Source organism: Brachyhypopomus gauderio, chromosome 17 (assembly GCF_052324685.1).
Source record: "Brachyhypopomus gauderio isolate BG-103 chromosome 17, BGAUD_0.2, whole genome shotgun sequence".
Classification (NCBI taxonomy): Eukaryota; Metazoa; Chordata; class Actinopteri; order Gymnotiformes; family Hypopomidae; genus Brachyhypopomus; species Brachyhypopomus gauderio.
In genome coordinates, this window is record NC_135227.1 from 11,308,948 (window position 1) to 11,326,118 (window position 17,171).

At 43.8% G+C, this 17,171-nt stretch overlaps 1 protein-coding gene across 9 annotated transcripts in view; it reads right to left on the minus strand.

The window, feature by feature from the left end:
- Positions 1-3,775: 3,775 nt before the first annotated feature.
- The window catches only part of LOC143480353 (ryanodine receptor 3), a 134,076-nt gene continuing 120,680 nt past the window's right edge, over positions 3,776-17,171 (minus strand). For 6 of the 9 annotated variants that reach the window (XM_076977983.1, XM_076977979.1, XM_076977984.1 and 3 more), the window contains 21 exons: positions 17,071-17,151; positions 16,812-16,900; positions 16,601-16,729; positions 16,029-16,133; positions 13,384-13,465; positions 11,237-12,558; positions 10,962-11,020; positions 10,533-10,710; positions 10,262-10,348; positions 9,677-9,862; positions 9,319-9,449; positions 9,054-9,096; positions 8,581-8,708; positions 8,016-8,076; positions 7,770-7,916; positions 7,523-7,657; positions 7,109-7,265; positions 5,757-5,821; positions 5,417-5,517; positions 4,977-5,028; positions 3,776-4,860 (listed from right to left, as the gene is read on the minus strand). In XM_076977983.1, coding sequence (XP_076834098.1) covers positions 4,765-4,860; positions 4,977-5,028; positions 5,417-5,517; positions 5,757-5,821; positions 7,109-7,265; positions 7,523-7,657; positions 7,770-7,916; positions 8,016-8,076; positions 8,581-8,708; positions 9,054-9,096; positions 9,319-9,449; positions 9,677-9,862; positions 10,262-10,348; positions 10,533-10,710; positions 10,962-11,020; positions 11,237-12,558; positions 13,384-13,465; positions 16,029-16,133; positions 16,601-16,729; positions 16,812-16,900; positions 17,071-17,151 — 3,434 coding nt within the window. In that variant the 3' untranslated portion in view covers positions 3,776-4,764. The remainder of the gene's footprint in view (positions 4,861-4,976; positions 5,029-5,416; positions 5,518-5,756; positions 5,822-7,108; positions 7,266-7,522; positions 7,658-7,769; positions 7,917-8,015; positions 8,077-8,580; positions 8,709-9,053; positions 9,097-9,318; positions 9,450-9,676; positions 9,863-10,261; positions 10,349-10,532; positions 10,711-10,961; positions 11,021-11,236; positions 12,559-13,383; positions 13,466-16,028; positions 16,134-16,600; positions 16,730-16,811; positions 16,901-17,070; positions 17,152-17,171) is intronic. The other 3 variants (XM_076977982.1, XM_076977981.1, XM_076977977.1) reach the window with 1 other exon arrangement.

The window sequence follows — 17,171 nt, forward strand, 5'->3', positions numbered from 1 at the left end:
TGAAACAGCCCCTTTATGTAGTCCATTTGCTTAACATTAAAACGTGAGAAAAATTTTGTTTCACCTATTCAGAATCATGGTGACTCAGGGTTTGATTTAAAAATTAACATTAAACTAGTTTTGGTCACCGGTAGCCCCCACCGTGTTCCACTATTGATCAGCATGATTACAAAAGCACTCTAGGGCCCTGAAGGGCCACAGTGTAGGAGCAGACATATTAAAGAGTTACGCTGGACAACGTTCCTTGTCTTTAACGGTTATTAAAAGAGCACACTACTTTGGACCAGACTGATTTATTACACATTTGATTGATTTATTACATTTATTCAGTCTTATTACACTACACTGATGAGTTTATATGAAGGTTTTCCTTTTGAATTGATATATCTATTTGGACTGTGTAACGTATCAAGCAGGGCTTAATTTGAGCTCTTTAATTTTGAAGCGTGCGTTCCGGTAACTGTCTGCCTCGATCCGGTAACATTTTATGTTGTCCGCTGTTTGCGTTCCGGCATCGTTTGATTTACAAATTAAGCACTGGTATCAAGGGGGCGGGTGTGACGCGGATGCAGGTGTTTGAATAAATAAACAGAGGAAAGTAAACAGGTATAGGGGAATATAGGCAAAAGAGAACATGCAACCAACTACGCGGAGAATAGACAATAACAAACAAACCTAACTACTACAAAGGACACACACGATAACAGAACCGCTAAGCTCAAACACAAACTAAACAGGACTGAAAGACCGAACGAACACAAAGACTAACTACACTCAGGACATTGAACACACAAACCTGGAAATACAAAACTAATGTTACAACTAAACATGGACATTCCTATCAGGAGGCAGACAGACAGGGAAGACAACGCATATAAAGAAGTGAGAAAACTGAAATCATTAACTAAGATAGAGAGTATTATACATGGGGAATACACATGACTGGAAACAACTAAATGAACCAAGGAAACTAAAATAGAGTTCTGGAGATCAGAGGACAAGATACTTGCAAAGAGCAATGCGGAGTAGAACATAAGGAATGTAACATAGAACCAACCGGACCGGCGAACAGGAAAGGCGGGGGTGAACAGCAGGGTAGCTAACATGGAAGGAACAGAACACAGAAATAAAGAAAACCTTACAAACACAATGACCGACACAGATGGCTGAAACAGAAGATCTAAAATACACTGGGACAGGGAAACTAAACAAGTCACAGGTGGGAACACTGAGGACAGGGGCGTGACAGACAGAAGGGAACTATGGCAACAGGGAAACAAGGCGGGACAATGGAGGGGGGCGGAGTTGGGCGTGACAGACTGTTTGTAAATATAGTTACTTCCTCTCAAAAAAACAGAAACAAAAACATGTTTTCAAATAGCAATAAAATAAAATAAAATGTCAACATTAAAACAGGACAGCCACAGAGTAATGTATGGATAAATCTTTTTATGAATACTTTAGAACCCTTTTTAAGAAACAAATGTTAATGTATTTTTAACCATGTTCTCTTTATATTGCTACCCAATATGATTATGTACTCAGACATAACTGAATGCTACAGTGATGTTGTGTTATAGCATTTCACTAACACATCCCCAACCATGAACATATTTGGATAACAGCCCTTATCTTTTTTACAATACTGAGTGGACTGTGTCCTTCATGGACCCTCACACAATTCATGGTCCCACAATTATTAGAAAGTGGTGCAATTCTTCTTGTGAGTTAAATAACATACAGGTGTAGATCTTGTGGATCCTCGCAATTAAATCTCTTAATTGGAACCTTAAATTGGGGTAATTTTTATCAATTTAACTGCCATTTAAACTAGAAATGTAATTAAACAGTTCCTGGAGGTGTCCACGACAGGTTGACAAATAGCACATTTAAACCTCAATTAACCCACTCAATGTAAAAGAGTGTTCACCTTTGTGACCCAGAGGTCTTAACCACAGAGAGATAAGAGTGATCCCATTTATTCTCTAGCACAGGGCCATAACAGTTCTGACTGCCAAAAACGTTTAATTTTGATATGTTTATAAATGAAGGCATATCTTATGAAAATAAACATATTTCATCATTCCAAGAGGTGGCTGCAGTAATGTCATTGTACAAATAAAGATCATTGCATCTGTAAACACACACACACACACACACACACACACACACGCACGCACACACCCATACACTATAGTCAAATCCATAGTCAAAATCCATGACGCAGTCTGTGTTCATGCAGCCGGGCATGTACACTGGAAAACCATGGGGAAATGAGACCAGTAAAGGTGGGTTTAAGGTCTTGTCATATATGAACACCAGGAGACCAGGCAGGGCCAAAATGAAAACCAAAACAAACAGAAGCACATAGTACCATGGGAGCCCCGAGAGCAGATAAGGATATCTTTAATGCCCTCACACTCTGAGCTTATATTAATTTAGTGTCAAAGAAGGTAATAAGGTAAAACACACCCTCGGTGACATGTTAACGTGTCCATTCTGGGTTCAGGCCTCACACGTGGGTGAGCTCCGCAGCTGCGTGGGGGGGCCGTCTGGCTGCCCTAGGGTGGAAGAAGGAGTGCCACCTCATTAGAGCGCCCCCCTGTGGCGAGGCTGCTGCAGGGGACAGCGCAGCCTTCCTCCTCACCCCCCACAGCTAGGGGCCCACAGCGCAGCCGTGTTTGGATTAAGTGGTCGTGGTGGCTGAGAAGCTTCTTCATACTGGATAGGTTGAAAGTGTCTTCCACACAGATAACGATAGTTATCTATTCACACAATGTCTCAACTGGCTGTTTTTGACAGATTGTAAATTAGCGATGAATGACCCAATGAAAAAGGATGGTCAATCACACATACTCTCAGTCTATCTAGTCTCATTCTCTGTCACACACACAAACACACACACACACACACACACACACACACACACACACACACACACACCACTTAAGGAGGTGCCGACATGCTGACATGAGGCAGGAAGCTTTCAGACCCCTGCTGCTCCGCCCGTCTCCTCCGGCTCGCACACACATCTCCTCCTACTGGCAGACGACCTCTCTGCTCCGCGCTGATCATAATCACACGTCGTCACTGCTGAATGCAGCACCACTAAAAGGTCGCGGCACTCTGAGGGATTAACGGCGGCCGGCCACTCGGCACCAGCGTCGGAGCGCTGCAGATTCCGCACCGATCGGGAAACGTGCCAGAACAATATGACACCGATTGCCTCCGAGCAGCCGTTGTGAAAAGGGCTGAAGGGCCAGTGGACCCTGGAGCACCGAGGAGGCAAATTAGGAGTCTGCGCGAGACCGGGCCTCTGTGGGAAACAAACGCGTAAGAGCACCGTCCCTCGGACTTTGATGTGAAGGCGAACCATAAAGCTTTTGAATAGGCACAGATGGAGAGGGACAGAGTGGTGTTGGAGATGATGAAGCATGACAGTATCTCATCACTAATGTAAATGTCAGGGCATGCAGTCTGAATCAGTAGAGGAGACATTTCCTTCTCTCTTTTGTCCAGATGACTATCATCATCAGACAAACCCGAAAAACAGAGCACATCATTAAGCCATAGAGCAGGGAACAGGCCCTAATCAGGCCCAGTTATATAGCTGCCTTCATCTTACTTTGACATCTGATAAAAGGCAAATATATAAAGCAAAACTATGATGATTATCATAATGAAAATATAACATTTGATTTCCCAAATGTTGCAGCACCACAAACTGACACAAACAAAAAACGCAACTAAAAATACTTTATTGCATCATTTTTTCTTTATTTTTCCTTCAAAAGAAATGCACAATTCAGCAAAGCTACTACATAGAAATAGCCATACAATAGCATTTTCAATATTTGTTTTAATTGAGGTTAATCACTCATTCTTGTCGTTTTGTGGGCATTCTGTTTCGTATTATGCCACCACTCGCTGTTGGCAAGACTTCAAATGATTTTGTTTCTTTTCAAACTGATACTCAAAGGCTTCAAAATAACTCAGGATCTGTTAATGCTTAATTCAGAAAACCCGGAGGACAAAAATACAATAAAGAAAAGAGCATGACTTTGCATAGCTTCAGTTGTCTTGAATGTAAGGCACTTCATCCACACTTACAGGAGGCAATTCACTGCATGATCAACTTTTTTTTGTCTTTTTTCTCATCTCATATCTCATATAAGCAAGCAAGTTAATGAAATCTGAACACATCTCATAAATGCATGTACTCTTCAGAAAATTCTCCACTCAGGTTTGGCATGTGTTTATTCTGCACTCTCTCCAAAAACTGAAATAGTATTCTTGTGCATATCAGGAAACAGGAACAGACTCGCATGTTGTTCAGTAACTCAACACAACCCTGCAGCTCTCAAAAGACGTAAAAACGTTGTGCAATGTTTCCAGGGTTATGCGGAAGAAAGGCAACATGTTGTTTCTTTTTGTTTCTTTCTCTTTCCAAGAAAGAAAAGAAAAAGGGGGGGGGGGGGGGGGGGGGGTTGGAGTCCCAAATCCCAAGACAAGGGTTTGAACATCACAAGACGGGTCTCCTCCAAATTGGCACTGTTAACCGAGGTAAGAACTGGGAATCCTGACGCCAACATCTCATGTCACTGCGGTAAAAGAAACACTGGCATCTCAGCAACTCCCACGTGTTGGTGTGTAAAGCGCAGGCCAATTCGTCGGGTGGTTGGAGGGGGTGTCGGTGGTCGGAATCCAAACGCCAGTGGAGCAGGTGGTGCACGGCTGCTGGCCCGATGGGGCCGGGTGGAGGATCTAGCCCAGCTGGTCCTCGTACTGCTTGCGGAAGCAGTCTCCAGCCGGAAAGAAGTCCCAGCACCGCTCCTGGTACATCTTCCACACGTAGGACTCCTGGGGGCAAGAAACAGAAGACACGCACAGGAGGCCTGAGTCTGGGGGGCTGAGTAGGAGAGCAGCCCGAGCGGAGAGAAGCGAACGTGAGAAGAGGCATAGGAGGGCCAGCCTACCTGACCCGTGTGCTCCGTCTCATCCTTGTTGATGAGATACATGAGAAAGAACCTGTGGGATCACACACAGCAAACAGGAACATACGGAATCAGCAAATGTTCAGGACAGCAGGTCCATCCACAGGGCCATGCTATCTGTGTGTTGGCTCCAGACTGACAGGCACTAAGGCAGCTCTGGTCCCAGTGCATCATTTGAAAGAAAGCACACAGTGATGTCACGAGCCCTTAGTGTACCCGGGCTGCTGAGGGAAGAGGAGTCTGACTACAGAGAATGTGCCTCAAAAATGAATGAGCTGCCTCAATGCCGCATGGGAGAACCGGCACATCACAACAGCAGATGAACGCATGGATTTTTACTCTTTTTTTTTGTGTCATTACCATTTTTTTCTTCCAAAAAAATAAAAATAGTTGTGTGAGTGAGCTTGAGCCGTGCGACTTACAGGTAGTTGGCCAAGTTGTGCTCTTGTAAGGTGTGTGTCTCAAAGCCATGTGGGGTGGTGTCAAAGTAGTCATTTCCAATACCACAGATGAAGCATTTGGTCTATATTGGACAGTGAAAATCCACAGTATGAGATTTTGTAAGTATAAATAAAAACATTACTTTCCCAGACAGCATGCAATAATACTGTAGATCAGGACATTAGGGTGGATGTCAGAAACACACTAATATAAGGCATTTATGATCAAGCAGCTACAATGCTAGGGTCAAGGCCAAGGTAGTGTACACCAGGTCATTTAGTGACAGTGCTATTCTATCCTACACTTGTACCACACACACACCTCCATGTCCTCTTTGACCTGCTCCTGCTGGTCTCTCAGTTCTCCAAATGCATCAATGATCAAACCTGTGGGCACACACACACACACACACACACACACACACACACACACACACGACTGAACAACCTTACAGGAGAACTGTGTGCAGGGGCACGGACACCACATCATCCCTTTATATGGCAGTAATGTATTACTGCTTTATTTATATAACCATACATGCCACATGCATTTAACTAACCAATAAGAACTATACGCTCAAAGACACCATGAGAAACGACCCCTCTGATGAGAGTCGACGTTGTAGGTCTGCTCCAAGATCTACAGGATGTTGACATGCATTGTGTGACGCCTCTTGACAGCCAATGTTGAATAATGTAAATAAACAACAAGTCCTCTGCAAGAGCACGCACTAGCTTAAAGCCACAAGGTTTGCTTACAGCTAATCTGTTTACTGCGGCTTTATTATACAGGCCTGCGTGTGCAGGCATTGTGAACAATGCCATTAGAGCTGCAAGCTGTTCTTTTGTGTTGTTGACAACTGGTTTTTGCATCCAGAGCTATTCCACATGTACTGACATCCTGGGCAGAGGCCCTTCATCATCTATGCATGTGAAGTGCTTCTTAAAAACGTCTCTTTGTAGTTATAAAGGGCGTTTTTAAAGTGAAGTACATTGTTATTGTAGGATAAACTGTGAGAGATGTCTGTTGTCATATTGGTTCTTTGCAGCTTGTTAGTTTTTAACTGAATTCCTGAGCTAAATATTAGGATTAAAACCACAGGCGTTTTTCTGAACTTTTACACATGTTCAAAATTTCAAATATAATTCTAGCTACGCATGGCAAGTATGAAGGTGCTGTTCAACAAAACGTGACACGTGTGACCCAGAAGTGACCCAGACATGACCCAGAAGTGACCCGTGTGCTGGGTTCCTTGTTTTTTCCCCTCCCACGTCCTGTCTCACCCTTCCCGGGTGGTGTTCTCCGTCACGCAGCATGGCTGTAATCCCCTCGCACTGCGTGTGTCTCTCTGAGCCTGTGCAGCACTAGACACACAGTGGGAGTGACTTTAACCCACTGAGCCACCGCCCTCTTTTACCTCTACATCCCTGCTGCTGGGGTCACACAGCGCAGGAAGCATTGACGTGATTCTTGGGGTCTGCAGTGAAATTTGCCTTGCTGGTGATTGAATGATCTACAATTTAGTTCCTCGCATCATACCCTGGAGAATTCTTCAACTTTTATGTAATCCTTACTGGATCCTGGGGTGCTGTTAACCCAATTAGCATGACTCGGTTGTGAGGCTGTCTGACGAGGCTTTGAGAACAAGCCATTTCTGTTGTGTCACACTGTACCCTGGATGATGGCCAAGAGGATGACGATGACAAAGAAGAAGAAGGTGATGTCGAAGAGGATGCGGTAAAGTTCGTAGGGGTCTCCTGCTGGGTCCTCGATCTCATCTCCTATTCCACCTCCTGCACGCACTCCCACATACATGTGGAACAGATAACACTGACAGACAGATGCAGAGAAAGAGGAACAAAGAGAAATTGATTACAAAAGAACTAAAGATGTGCTATTAAGTTCTGAGAATGGTGCCAGCATTTGTGTCAGTATGAGAGCAGAGGTCACTGAGGAAACATGACGTTCCTGGTTTTTGAGCAATTTTTGAGTGTTTTGGTCTCTGGGAATCACTTAAAGCTTTGATCTTCCTGAGGTGCAGAGTCACTGCATGACCTAAAAAATTAAGTCAGGTGTTTGCAACGTACGGTCATCATATCGTCACATTTCATGTCGGGCTCATCCTCGTCCTCGCTCTTGTTGTAGAACTTGCGGAAGAAGTTGAAGGCCACTACGGTGTACAGATAGACCACCACAGCCAGCAGACCCACGGTTAGCACCAGCTACGAGGGCAAGAGGAAACAAACGAAAATATATATGAACTGTACGTCAGTAGACTGCTTTGAAATCCAACAGCACCCCCTGGTGTTTGGGGCCTTTTGTCAGCTCTAAAACCTGTTTGCCATTGTGCGTGACTGAGGAGAGGATGGTCCTCAGTGTCTTGAAGCCCATGGCGATGTCGAGGAGGTGAGCGGCGAAGAAAAAGTTGTTGTAGTGTCCAAGGACAGACATGGTGGTGTACCACACCAGGTAGAGGAAAGACTGGGGCAGAGAGAAAGGGCAGCGCATGAGTAGGGCTCTCACCAAGCACCTACGAAAACTACACTACAAATCCCATCAGGCAGTGCGCTGTGAACTCACGTTGTCCGTGAACACCACGCCCATTTTCCAGATGTGATATTTGGTGTCGATAGAACTTAACCTTTTAGACAAAATAAGCACAGAGAGTTCTTTACTGATTCCCCTCGAAATGTTGGTGCTATAGCAGAAAACATTAAAATGTAGACCTTAAAAATATCTAATCTTACAGTGATTCAATTTGATTTCAGGGCCTCATGAATAATTCTGGCTCTCATGAAACCTCAGATTTCACCATGATATTTTTGGTATGATTCATAATTATTACAAATGCAAATGAATGTGACTGCATTAGTGAAGCAGAGACAATCAACGAATACACCAAGCTTTATGTTCTGGATTTGTTGCATTATTATGCAAATGTATGTTAATGCTTCGCTGCGTTTTCACACACCTACAGTGCCCACATAATAGAGACACAATTAACTGCAAAGCATTACGTAAAATGCCGCAGTCAGCGATGGCGGAGACGACCCAGCAGGCCCAGCAGAGGGATGCGCACATATCACTCCCATTTCCTGTGTTTGCACCTAGAAATGAGCCTCATGGTCTGGTGTGCTTGCCTCACCAGGATGCTAGCGAGGCCTCTTTGGTCACAGTCTCCTCAGTGGGGTTGAAGTCCAGAGCGCTCTTGTCCAGCCCGAGAAGCTCAGCGATCCGCTCCGCCCCATACAAGTCACCGTATTTATTGATCACCTACGTGTAAAACATTCAACAAACAATAAATTCGCAGACGGACTCGTCTCGGGTTTCACTCCCTGGTGTCTCCCCTTCAAATCTTCCGTTCTGACATCTGAGGAATGATGGAGACACAGATACAGGCGTCCAAGGCTGCTGAACGCCAGACACTCAGGCTCTTTTGAAACAGCAGCAGGTTTCTAAAGTGAAACGACAGCGGTTTTCTGCAGCCAAACGGCAGCACAAGTGTTTGAGGCAACAGTTCATCTAGCAAAGCCCAAAAGTCACAGGTCACAAGATGCCATGTGCAACCACACCAGAGATGAAAAGGTAAAGGTGTTAAACCTTGGAAATCCTACTTGCCTTGCGTTTGACGAACTTGTCCCAGTAGTTATTTGGAAAGGATCTGTGCAGCACAAACAGGGAGGGCAGGGGAAAAATCATTTGTCATTAAGTCATTTTTCACTAAGAATGCTGTAAATGTGAAATGAGTGCGGGTGATGTGCGTTCATTCGTTTTTTATCAAATAGCAGATTTCATGGTGTGCACGTGAATGTTTTCTCTCAGCAAAAGAAGATGCAGATGTGGCATAAAAGGGATGGTATGAGGTATTTTGTGTCTTATTTACGGTGTATTAATGACGAGTCTGTCCCACTGCCCTTTGATGTCATCATCAGAAGGCTGCTCGGTGATATAAAGACCGTCAAACTCAAGTTTCCTGCCAATTTCCTTTTCCCGCTTAAACACTACCAAGGGCACCTATACAGAACAAGCAAGTGATAAAAATATCAGAGGCTCACATGATAACTGAGCCTTCTGACTTCTGAGAATCTGCTGTAGGGGAAAAACTCGGTATTGCTGTGGACAGCTATTCAGTGCTGCTGCGATCAAACGTAACAACAAATAGACAATGGTGTTTTCATCACAACTGTATAACTGGAAGTTATGAATAGCATATAACATTAGTGTGAGTTTTGAGGGGGTACCTTCAGATAGTAGTACCCCAGCACACACAGGCAGGAGATGATCGTGTGCAGCACAGCTAGAAAGCGTAAGGTAGGGGCCATGTAGCCAGTGCTCTCCTGCAGTACAAAATACTCCACAACACCTTCCTCTTCCTCATCAGCTCTACCGGTCCACGGGTCCACCTCCTCAGACTCATCACCGGTCACCTGCAAGTGCACACATACAAATAGAGCACATGTGGGCGCGTGCACACACACACACACACACACACACACTTTTTTTTTACAGCACTGTGATTGCAGCTGTACTAGTTTCTGATCACATAAGTAGCCAAATCACCGAATAGCAACAAAGCACACAATAAAAACGGAACATCAGTTACTCAGCTCTAGCTCCCTCTGAGACCAAGCTGGGATTCTCTGATTCTTTGTTTATTTGCTTTGCTTGTTTGTGTTTTGCTTGTTTCGTGAGCTTTTGAGCAAAGTGCTCTGAACGTTACGTAAGTATGTAAGATCACAGCTATATTTTATAAAAAGGCACATAAATTATAGACAAATATAAACAAAGCAATGGGAATATTTATCAAGAAACATTCCCAAAATCACCTTGTAGAAAAGTAGGATGAAGTTGATGGCAAATGCTACAAACAGAGCCAGGAACCGCAGGTTGTAGAAGTTTCGGGCCAGGTAGTTCTGCAAATGCAAGGTTCAAATTCATTTGCATGCTCTGAGAATTTTAGTAGCACCTCAAAGATGCCACACCTTTCAGCAGTCCCTCAGAGATAAATACTACACTGTCTCAGTGAAGAACTATGCAGCTTTGTGAATTAGTGCACCTACTAAAGGGTTCATTGTATTTCGTTGTTTTATTGCTCACTAGAATCTTGGTCTGATAGATGTCCAGGCCGGCTAAAAAGCTGGCCGTGAAGGCCTCTGGTTGATCCTTCTTCTGCCCACGTCTTCTCTTAGCTGGCCTCTTCTCTTCCTCTGACGGGAGGTCGATGGTGGACTCCTCTTTGCCTTTGTCTTGGTCCTTTTTCTCCCCATCCTCTGTACTGATTAAGTAAACACACATTTTTCTTCTTAAAAGGAAGATTAATTTAATACATTTCCACAAATGCTGTGGTCAGCAACCATAATTGATAATATATAAGATAAATATACAATCACATTATCAGACATGTTATAATCAGATACATTGATATGTATTAGATATTACATGTCTCTATAGTCATCTAACAAGCATTTGGTTAATTTCTTAACCAAATAAGATCTTTTCTTTCTTTAAGTTTCTTAAAGTACTCACTCTGCTTTTTCCGACTCTGTTTTTGATTCACTGTCAACTGTCTTCTTGCTTGCAGCTTCCTGCACACAGAGGAACAGTGAATCTTGCAGCTCTAACCATAGCAACAGGATACAGAATACACAGTAGCAACATTCACTTTATTCAGCAGGGCTGAGTTCAAACACATACAGCTAAAACTGGACAAATACCCAAAACATTTCTAAAATGTTAAAGTTAAAGCAAGCATAGTCTAGAACTTGACTTGTGTCTAGAACTGTGTCTAGACTCAGTGCCACCTGTGTCACCTGGGCCTTCTTCTGCCGTACAGCAGCAACCAGGGATGGAGAGTCTGCCCCGACTACTTCAGAGACGTCCCCCAGGCCGGGCTCAGCCCCGTGCTTGCCCCCTTCCTTCTTGTGCTGGATGCTCAGCAGCTCCGACATGAGGTCCACGTCCCCCTGCTCGCCCTCCACCAGCTGGCCGATCTCTGCCACCATGGAGGCCTCCCCCGCCTCCAGCTTCTCCGTCTCCAGGACGTCCCCGTGGATGCCGAATTGAGTGGGATCGGGCATGTTGCCGAGGATGTCCGTCACTTTCATGTTTTTGGCACCTTCCACCAGGCCCCCGCCGAACAGGGTGGACCACAGGATGTGGAAGAAACCCCACACCAGGTTGCGGAGGAAGCGGAGCAGCCCCGTGAAGATCACCCAGAAGAAGGAGAAGAAGCCACGGACGGTCTCCCTCACGCTCATCTTACGGAACTTCTTGTACTGCCTCCGCATGCTCCGGAGGGTGAGCAGGTTCTGCAGGCTGCAGAAGCTCCTTCTGGCTGAGACGCAGGCAGCAGCGAAGGCCGAGGAGGACTCCCGTGTGCACTCCTGCTCTTCCTCCTCAGGTTCCTCACCCACGCTCTGACGGTCATCCTCATCCTCCTCGGCCCGCTCAGCCGCATCTGGCTCGGAGATGAGCGAGGCCAGCTGCATCTCAAAAATGGTGTCCTCACAGAAGTTGACAAAGAGCTCCATCTTCTCCGACTCACCGCCTTCATTGACCACGTCGAAGATAAACTGCCGCTTGGATTCCTTGACTTGCGGCTTCTCCCACTGGGTCCTGCTGGACTCACTGATCTCAAAGTAGACCCTCTCAATTCGTTTGGCACCACCCATGATCTCGATACGGCCTAGGAATGGCTCAAAGTAGTTAAGGACGCTCTCAGCCAGGTTCAGGAAGGTGGCCAGACGGGAATCGTGGGGCATGTGCTCAGACAGGTTGGTAAGCAGTACAGCCATGTTGAAACCGATGTCCTTGGCCGGCTCATGGAAACGCTTCACAAACTCCACGTAGTTGAACATGTCATTCTCATCTGCTTCAGCACAAGAAAGCAGGAACTCAATCTCAGACTGAGAGTACTGCTTCTGGCTTTCCATTGACTTCTGGAACTCTCTTTTGGAAATGACACCCTTGCCTTCAGAGTCATACTCTTTGAAACTGTCAGAAGATGTGAGATCTTTCAGTTTGAGGAACATATCAAAAAATTTGAGGATCATCTCCACATTGCTGGAGGACTCCACCAAAGTATCCACCATCTGTTTGCCAATGGTCCCATTTACAACATTACCTAGAGAAACAGAGTTAATTAATCAAATGTGCCTAAGTGTTAGCGTCATGCTACAATATGGCAATACAATATTTATTTACACTCTCTAATCCTTATGCTTATATGACAAACAATGAGAGTATAAAAATGACTCAATCTAAGTTCAGCACTGGCCTTGCTACATGTTTGCAGCACTATTTTCATGAGCAAAGAGAGTTTATATGTCTTAAGTTCATGCAAGACCTGTCTTGTTTAAAGGGTTGGCTTTGCTACAAAGAATTACAATTATATATAAAATAAAGAGAAATTATATAAGGCTCTATTGCTGTTGTTGTGTTGCTCTTTTGATTTGATGTATTTATTTATGGTCATGTATTTATGTATTTATGGTCATACATCATGTATTTCAGTGAAGACTCTATCGTAAAGTTTGGCTTTCCACATTTAGACACTGTGTTTTGTCTGTGACAGAGTGTTAAACATACGCTGTGACTATGAACAGTTGCCCTTATTATCTACTACCACCTCGAAAAAACTCCTCCACAAAGTCTAATGGCTTTGTTTGTTGTTTACAAGTGAATAAACAAAAAATTGTTTTGTATTGTTTTAGCCCCATGCCAACTGACTGTGAGCATTTATCTTGGCCTTGCATGAAACTACACCAGTGTTGGAACAGTGGTTTGATAACTGACACACTGCTCTTTAAATATCATGATGAGTTATACTGACTACAAAGGCAAATATCACCCACGATCTGACTCGCTGATTGCCCAAATAACAGCTAATGTGAACAGCAGGCAAGTGACACATTCTCTGGTATTATTAAGCAAGGTTGTGTAAGAGAACCTTCCAGAAGGGAGAGCAACATGACAATCATCTCCTTCTGCAGATCCAGCAGCTCCTTCAGTAACTCAATCTGGCTGGAGTCCTGAAGGAAGAGAGACAATAGATATCAATACTAAGGGGCATTTCTTATCTTACCCGTTTTCTCTCCTAGCATAGCATCTGAGATCAATCTACTTGTCTCTGAGAGTAACTGAGCAGATGAACTCTAACTGTAATTTAGAGTCAATGGGGAGATCAATGCCTTCACCACCCCCTCACTAGTCCTATCCAAAAACCTAATTGGGTAGCACTATCCATCATCAAAGTAGCTAATGTCATTGCATCTGCATCAGGAGCAGATGGCGTCAAAGTATTCACTCATTTTTCATTGCTAGCTCAGGTGTGCTCCCAGCAGGTGAACACTCTGCAACGAAGCTCCAATTAGGTAAATCCAATTGGCCTATTTGTGCGATAGCCACCCCCTCTCCCCCTACCTCCCTCTACCTCCACTCCCATCTCTCCATTCTTCCCAGCTTCTGTTTGTTACAGGCATATTCAGCAAGGCTTTGCTCTAAGATTGAGGCTGAATAACTGCTGGATGTACTTTACACTGCTGTGTCAGGAGAGACATCTAGTGGTCACTATGAGATTCCCAAAAAAGACAGAGAACTCATTTAAGTGCTTCCATAATGTACTGTATGAATGGAAACGGTGTATATATATTTATATATAAATGAGTTCTCTGTCTTTACAAGTACACGGACACCCCTCACATTTCTGCAGATATTTCAGTTTATCTTTTCATGGGACAACACTGGCAAAATGACACTGACACAATGAAAAGTAGTCTTTGTGTAACTGATATAACGAAGATTTCATTGTTTCCATTATGTATGAATGGAAACAGGGAAATCATATATATATATATAAATGTAAATTTATTCTTCCCTCAAAATAACTCAATATAGGCCTACAGCCATTAATGTCTAAACCACCAACAACAACAGTGAGCACAGCCAAGAGATGTCCACATTGAGCACTGCTTGTCATGTTCCCTGCTTGTCATGTGACTCGTTAGTGTTACTAGGTCTCAGGTGTGCAAAAGGTGTGTTAGATTTTGTAGTACAGCTCTCACACTCTCTCGTACTGGTCACTGAAAGTTTCAACATGGCACCTCATGGCAAAGAACTCTGAGGATCTTAAAAGACGAATTGTTGCGCTACATGAAGATGGTCAAGGCTACAAGAAGATTGCCAACACCCTGAAACTGAGCTGCACAGTGGCCAAGCTCATCCAGTGTTTTAAAAGAGCAGGGTCCTATCAGAACAGACCTCACGCCGGAGTGCACATGCTCAGCATCACACCCAAATGCTGTCTTTGAAAGATCTGCGCAGGAGTGCTGTCAGTATTGCTGTAGAGATTGAAGAGGTGGGGGTCAGCCTGTCAGTGCTCAGACCACATGCCGCACACTACATCAAATTAGTCTGCATGGCTGTCACCCCAGAAGGAGGCCTCTTCTGACGTCTGTACACAACAAAGCCCACAAACAGTTTGCTGAAGACATGTCAACAAAGGACATGGATTACTACAGTCAAGCTCGGTGGTGGGAATGCCCTGGTGTAGGGCTGAGTGCAGCAGGTGTTGGGGAGTTACACCTCATTGAGGGACAGAGCATGATCCCCTTCCTCCGGAAACTGGGCTGCAGGGCAGTGATCCAGCATGATAATGACCCCAAACACACCTCGAAGACGACCACTGCTTTATTGAAGAGGCTGAGAGTAAAGGAGATGGACTGGCCAAGCACGTCTCCAGACATAAACCCAATAAAACATATATGGGGCACCTCAAGCAGAAGGTGGAGGAGTTTAGGATATTCGTAAAGTCTCGAATATCTGCCAGCTCCGTGATATCATGGTAATGGTAAAGCATTCCAGTGTCAACCTGGTAAAGTCCATGCCCAAGAGAGTTAAGGCAGTTCTGGAAAATAATGGTGGCCACACCAAATATTGACACTTCAGGAACTTTCACTAAGGGGTGTACTCACTTATGTTGCTGGTGGTTTAATTAATGGCTGTATATTGAGTTATTTTGAGGCAAGAATAAATTTACACTGTTACATATATAAGCTGCACGCAGACTCATTTTCATTGTGTCAAAGTATCATTTTGTCAGTGTTGTCCCATAAAAATATATACTTACACATCTGCAAAAATGCGAGGGGTGTACTCACTTCCACTGTACACACACACACACACACACACACACACACACACACACACACACACACACACACACACACACACACACACACACACACACACACACAGTCTCAGTACAGATCACCTTGAGCCCATGAGACATGGTCTTAACACCCTACTTCCATTCTGTTTTGGTCTTTCCAAACAGCTATATAAATCTTTTATGTTGGGTTGGGTTTACATTTCTTGTTGAAGTTGCAGTTGATATTACTTTCCATTATTTTCAAATAAACTGATATTACCACATATTACCATATTACCAGTACTATTTCAACTGTAATTTAAGTCTCATTTAAAAGTCACTGCTTTAATGACGGGATCTCTTTGTAAAAACCTTACCCTGCATGCTCCACAAACCCAAACTTACATAGCCGCTGTTTGTCTGAACCATCCCTTTCCTGGACTTACCTGTGACAATTTCATCTGCATGTTGGCAAAGACATGCAGAAACCCTACCACTGCATCCCAGAGCCTGCTGTGGGCCAAACTCTGCTGATTACCCACACATGGACCCTGAGGAGATAGATGTAGAAGGGAACTGAAGATGGTTTCACTCATTTGTGAAGAAGTGCCTTACTCTGATTTCACAATATGAAAGAATAATAAATAAACTACAGCTACATAGACTGACTACTTCATATACTAGAGTGGGTGAGTGGGTTATATACAGTAATCAGTGTTTAAAACAATTAGAAATATACTCGGTATATGTTACTGAAATTATGAAATTTTACTTTTAGTGGAAATGAACACAAATGGATTGTTTGATAACAGGTATTAAACCTCTTACATATTGTTAAATGTTCTGTAAAGAAACTTCAATAAATGGTTCTACCACTTTCCAATAAAAGGATTTTTCTGCATTGTTATTGTGCTATGTTGGTATGGTTCTTTTTATACTTACATGACAGTTCCAAGGGAGCAACAGCATTCGTTAAATGTTAAATTAATTTTTGTACAGTAATGCTGTTGTTACTTACCTGAATATATTCAGTTAGGGAGTTAAAGATCTGCTTGGCCACAGCCAAGGCCTTGGAGAAATTACGCTGTCCAGCCTCATCCATGACATCTTTGCCCGAATAATACCAGTAAAAATCACTGATGGACTCCTGCAATAACAACCCATAGACATCAGAGTTATTTAGGTAGTATGTTCGAGTTTACATGCATGAACAACTGTGTCCACATTACCTGTAGTCGAAGAAGATAGTCCACAGTGCTTATAATAATATTAACAGTAGTTGTGTTTCCAGTTTGAGTTCTCATAAAGTTCTGGAAGTCTAAGAGAAATACAAAAGATGTGTCTGATGCATAATTTGTCAAGGGGATGTCTCTAAAATGCAATACTGATTAGATGGCTACAAAGCTTGTTCCTAAAACAGCAGTTGCCGCTGGATTTGGCCAGCACACCATCATGACCTTAGGTTGGCTGTTTAATAGTAAGTCTTACCATTGTTGTGGCCCTCACAGAGGAGCTGCAGGAACCTGAAAAGGTCTTTAGTGAACTCATCATTCTGGAGCACCTTGGAACCTTGATGGAGGGAGGAAAAC